The 4,893-nt window shown below is 58.3% G+C and overlaps 1 protein-coding gene across 1 annotated transcript in view; it reads right to left on the bottom strand.

The window, feature by feature from the left end:
- Positions 1-3,138: 3,138 nt before the first annotated feature.
- The window catches only part of CTSE (cathepsin E), a 7,600-nt gene continuing 5,845 nt past the window's right edge, over positions 3,139-4,893 (bottom strand). The window contains exons 5-10 of the mRNA XM_009888280.1: positions 4,631-4,749; positions 4,339-4,538; positions 3,951-4,073; positions 3,719-3,860; positions 3,513-3,611; positions 3,139-3,303 (exon numbers count right to left, since the gene is read on the bottom strand). Of these exons, the coding sequence (XP_009886582.1) occupies positions 3,139-3,303; positions 3,513-3,611; positions 3,719-3,860; positions 3,951-4,073; positions 4,339-4,538; positions 4,631-4,749 (848 nt within the window). The remainder of the gene's footprint in view (positions 3,304-3,512; positions 3,612-3,718; positions 3,861-3,950; positions 4,074-4,338; positions 4,539-4,630; positions 4,750-4,893) is intronic.

Here is a 4,893-nt window from a genome sequence, read left to right as displayed (position 1 = left end):
TCCCTGTGTGGGGTGCAGGGTGGAGCAGGGTGGGAAGCAGGAGCTTTTGCAGCCCTTTGGTACACCCTGCCGCATCCCTGCAACCTCCAGTCCTTAGGGGCTCCCACCCAGCACCCACAGCCAACGCCAGCATCCCACGAGCACCCCAAAAGGAGGGGACCACGTCAGGATGGGACCCCCAGTAACCAGAGCCGGTGGCGTCTCCTGGAGAAGGATGCTTTCGGCAGGCAAGTGGGATTTTGGGGATCTCAGCTGCTGCCATGGAGAATCCGAGGAAGCCTTTGGCCATCTCTCTGAGCATCAGGCTAGTGGCCGTGGCTCTTTGGCATGGGAAAACCCACTTGCCCGTGGCTGCGTAGGCAGAGCCTATGCCCAGCAGTCAATAGGATTTCAGGGTTGCACTGGGAACAGGTCGTCCCCCCTATCTGTGAACCCTCCTGGCGCCCTCATCCCAAACAGCAACGACCATTGGTCCCCCCGCGTCCCCGGGCGCGGGATCCCTCCGAGGCCACCGGCTTTTGCTTTCCCACTGGTTGCCCTCATTTTTGTAGATTTATTTTTTTCCCTGTAGACGTCCCTTCTAGGAACTCAGGGAAGATCGCTGCACTCAGCAGGACAAACCCTCCTCCTCTTTCCCAGGTGTAATTTTGGGACCTGTCTGGCCAGAAAAATCTGTTTTTTCCTCGCCACGGGGCAAGCACAGGGAGGAGCTGGGATGAGGCAGGAAAAGCACCTGAGCCAGTTCTCACCGGTGGTGGGGAAAAGGCTGATTTTTCCCCGGAGGCGTTCTCTCTTAATCTCTATTTTCAGCCAATTTCTGTCGTGCTGCTTCACTTTTGCCCTTGCAGTGAGACTTCATTGTCCAACCTCACACTCTCCCCTGACTACTTCTGCCCTCATTCCTCTCCGCGTGTCCCTCCAAGCCTGGTGGGACAGAGGTTGCTCACACAGTCAGATGATCAATGCCTCTCCATGCCGGTGGAGATGCGCTTTGCGGTTGCGTTGGTACAGCCAGTGGCTGCAGTTACTTCTGCTTTTGGGCAGGAGGGGCCGTACCCATCGACGTGTCCAGCCCGGGCTCAGCGCCGGCTCCGGCTTTTGTTTGATTTCACAAGAAAAGGGATTTTCCCAAAGCTCCCGCTCTCCTTACTGCTCCTGCTGCAGCCCCGTGAGCTTCGCCCTGGGTGAAGGCAGCGGGAGCAGTGGTGTAGAGGAGGTGACAGCCAAGACGTTGCTCAGCAGCTCCTGCAACCGCAGCTACAACCCTGTCCTGATTGCTTCACCAAGTCAGCAATTCTGAGGAAAAAAACGTGGGTTTTGTGCCCTGTGACTATGAGGAAGATCTCGCAGCTAGGAGACAACGAAACACACTGGGGACTGCCACGTCCAGAGGAAAAGCTGGTGTGGACAAGCAGAGGACAGGGTGTTCCCTGCGGCATGGCTCGCAGGGCGGTGAGCGGGAGGGAAGCAGAAGAAAGCAAAAGGCATCCAAGTGACTAAACTGTTCCCTGCGGCCACCTCTGCTGCCCAGGGGACAGCAGGAGCCCAGTTGCCCCCTTTTGGGATGCTCAGTATTTGCTGGAGCATCCCTCGTGCAGGGGGAGGAGGGCTGGAAAGGACCCCCCGAGACTCTCTGAGAGGCCGTGGGATGCTCTGGGATCCCAAGAGCACACGGCACCAGGGCAGTCCTGGTCAAGTCCAGGCTGGGCCAGTGTTCAGGGACACCAGGCAGTCCCTCGTCATGCTGGGGAGGCTGGATGCTCCCCCAGTGCCTGAGGCCACGGTGATGGGCAGGTGCCCAGCAGCACCTTGGTGTGCTAAGAGTTAAGCTGGAAGAGGGAGAGGAGACCTTTGTCCAGCGGCCCCGCACCTTATCTGCGCCGTGCCTGGGGAAAGCGCAGCTGGGGTGAAGTCAATACGGGAACCGGTTACAGAAACCATATGTTGGTCAGTGGCACAATCAATATTTCTGAGTAAGGCAGATATTTTCTTTTATTGCAAATGACAAGGCTGAGCCGCAAAGTTTACAACCAGATCTGAATTTTCCAGCGCTCTCAGACCCAACCCTGAAGTTTGCTCTGATTTGGGAAAGACTCAGTGGCCGTGAAGCCCGGCCCCGGCCGGGTAAAAATAACCCTCCCCGGTGCTTCCCTTTCTCACCGCCTTCCATGCGTGTCTCGGGATGCATCATGCCTGAGCCACGATTGCTCACGCTTTCTCCCACAGCCTTTGCGCTGTCAGCAAGTCCCATGCGCTGCAGTGACTCACGGGGAGCCCTGCAGCCCCCCGCAGCCCCCCGCAGCCCCCTGGACCCCCCAGACTGTGAAACCACAACCACGTTGTTTTTGCAAGTGCCTGGGGGATCAAAGCAAAATTCACTGGAAATCACCATATTTTTTTTTTTTCCCGGGAGTTTTGTGGCACAGAAAGAGCCCCAGGGTCTCCCCACTCTCCTTGTCACCTTCTCGGTTCCCAGCATCAGCTCAGGCTGCTGAAGCGACACGTTTTCCCGGGGAACTCGCTGCCCCCCCAGTCCCTGCCCGCAGCCATCGCCTGGGGCTCGGCGGGGAGCTCCGGGATGCCCACAGCCGCCTCCGGGGACTTTCTGCTGGACATGGGCTGTGTCCCCTTCTGCCCGGGTGGAAATCACAGCTAAGGACCACGGAGGCCGACCTGCCAGATCCAGCGTCTCCTGCACCACCAAGGCTCCGGTAGCGCCGAGCATCCAGCCCTGGCAGTGCCGTGGGTGCCCCGAGGCTTTTACCTCGCCGAGGAGGAGGGCAGTGTCCAGGGAAGGAGGATTTAATACTCGGGTGCATCCCAGCCAAGCTCTGCAGGGTTGCTGCTGTGCTAATCAACAGGAGCATGGCAGGTTTTGTTTTATTAAAGCTTTTATTGACCCGTGTTTAAAAAAAAAATAGAACCTGCGAAGCAGATCACAGAGCTGCTCAAGACATTTTTGTATTCTTTACGAAACAGCTTCCTGGCTTGGACCAAACCTCTGCTGGGCTCTTCGGCCGTGGTCCCCAGGTGTCTTCATCCCCGCCAGGGACACTGACGAAGTGAAGTCCCCTGCCCTGCCCGAGGGCAGCAGCCCGGTGGCTCCGTTCCCCTCCTGCCCCGCGGGGCGCTGCAGCCCTAAGGGACGGCGGGGGCCAACCCCACCCTGTTATTTCCACGGTCAAAGACGGAGTAAAACCGACGGATGAAAACATCGCCCAAAATCCAGAGGGGTCCGGCGGGGGGGGCGATGTCCATCCCCTGGAAGCCGCTGGTGCAGAAGGTCATGCCGTCGCTGGACTCCTGCGGAAGGAGAAGTGCAAAGGTGGGGATGAACCTGAGAGCCTGATGCATCTGCAGGCCCCATGCACGAAGCAGTGGGGCTCGTCACCTGCCGGGACATGCGGCTCAGCTCCCAGGGTGGCTCTGGGCCACCTTTGTCCCCGGAGCCGCTTTTCCAACCCAGCGGATGGGAATCGGGGGCAGTGGAGCCGGTGGAGCTGCAGCCGTACCATGAGGGTGTAGGCCTGGGCGCTGAGCGTGTAGGGGAGCCCGTTGATGGTGAAGGTCACGTCAGGCATCACGTTGAGGTTGCTGCACTCCACGGCGTACTGCGAAACAGCCGGGCAGCTCAGCGGCGCCACTCCACGGGACGTCCCTCCCGGCGGGGTGGGGGTCCCGGGGCTTTGCCCCCTCCTCTCCCCACCCTTCATCTCACCTCTCCGTCCACTGGCGTGGCACCAATAGAGCTCTGCAATTCTTTTATATCCTTGGTGGGACCCGTGATGAGCGACGTCCCGGTGTCCACGATGGCCTGGCAGCCGTTCACGCAGAAAGCCACTGTCCCACCCAGCTGGATGCTGGAGGAGGAGGAAAGAGAGGACCAGGAGGGTCTTGTCCTGCTCCCCTGCCCCAGCCCAGCCTTTCCCTCCCTGCCCAGCACCACTCACTTGTCCAGCTGGATCTGCCAGTACCCTTGTTGGGTGACTGGCACCCAGTTCAGGGTCCCCGTGAAGCGGGAGGGGTCAAAGCCACCAAAGAGCAGCTCTCCTCCCAGGGAGGATTCGGGGTTCCTGGAAGGAGGAGGAGAAGATGTGAGGGATTTTCTCCCTTTTACTTTGTGCATTGCATTTTAAATGGGTGGATTTATACACACTGTCTTCCCACAAATGCTTAGGGTGATTCACTTTATTCCTGTAGGGCCTCAGGTCTGTGATGCTCAGCATGGTACCAAAAAACCCCTTTACTGTCTCCATAGAACACCCTTATTCTAGCAGCCCCCCTCTAAAAACAATGACTGATTTTAAGCAACAGTCTGCAGCAAAGACATGTCCATACGTGCTCATATAGACCGAGAACATGGGCAGCTCCACCAGATTTTGTGCCATCATGTTGTCGAAGACGGGGGTGACCCCATCCACAGCCAGGGAGGGGTAAGCCAGCCCCAGGATCCCATCAAACTCGGCGTCCAGGAAGGCTTTTCCTGGCTCGCTGACGCTCTCGGCAAACTGCTGGTTGCTCACGGTGAGGCCCTCGACCTGCGGGGAGGAGGAGGCTCGATGGTGATGCTCAGTCTGTAGGCAAGTCCCAGCCACATTGTCCAGAGCAGGAGAAACCAAAGATGACTCACAACTACTTGGTCAGATCCGATGACCCCCGTCAAACTGCCGGTCCCATACTGGATGGAGAAGGGGGTCCCTATCGCCTGGTACGTGCTGGACTCTGACGGATGAAACTTGGCGTGCTCAGCTGGGGAAGGAGACGGGAGCTCTCACCAGAAATGCTATTTATCTGCATGGCGATAGATGCCAGGCGATAAAGGCTATTTATCTGCATGGTGATAGATGATAGAGGCCAGCGACAGACCTTGGAGCAAACCAGTGGGGCAACGTG

Source organism: Charadrius vociferus, unplaced genomic scaffold (assembly GCF_000708025.1).
Source record: "Charadrius vociferus isolate BGI_N301 unplaced genomic scaffold, ASM70802v2 scaffold266, whole genome shotgun sequence".
In the NCBI taxonomy this organism is placed as follows: domain Eukaryota; kingdom Metazoa; phylum Chordata; class Aves; order Charadriiformes; family Charadriidae; genus Charadrius; species Charadrius vociferus.
This window is presented reverse-complemented; position numbering and strand designations above follow the sequence as displayed.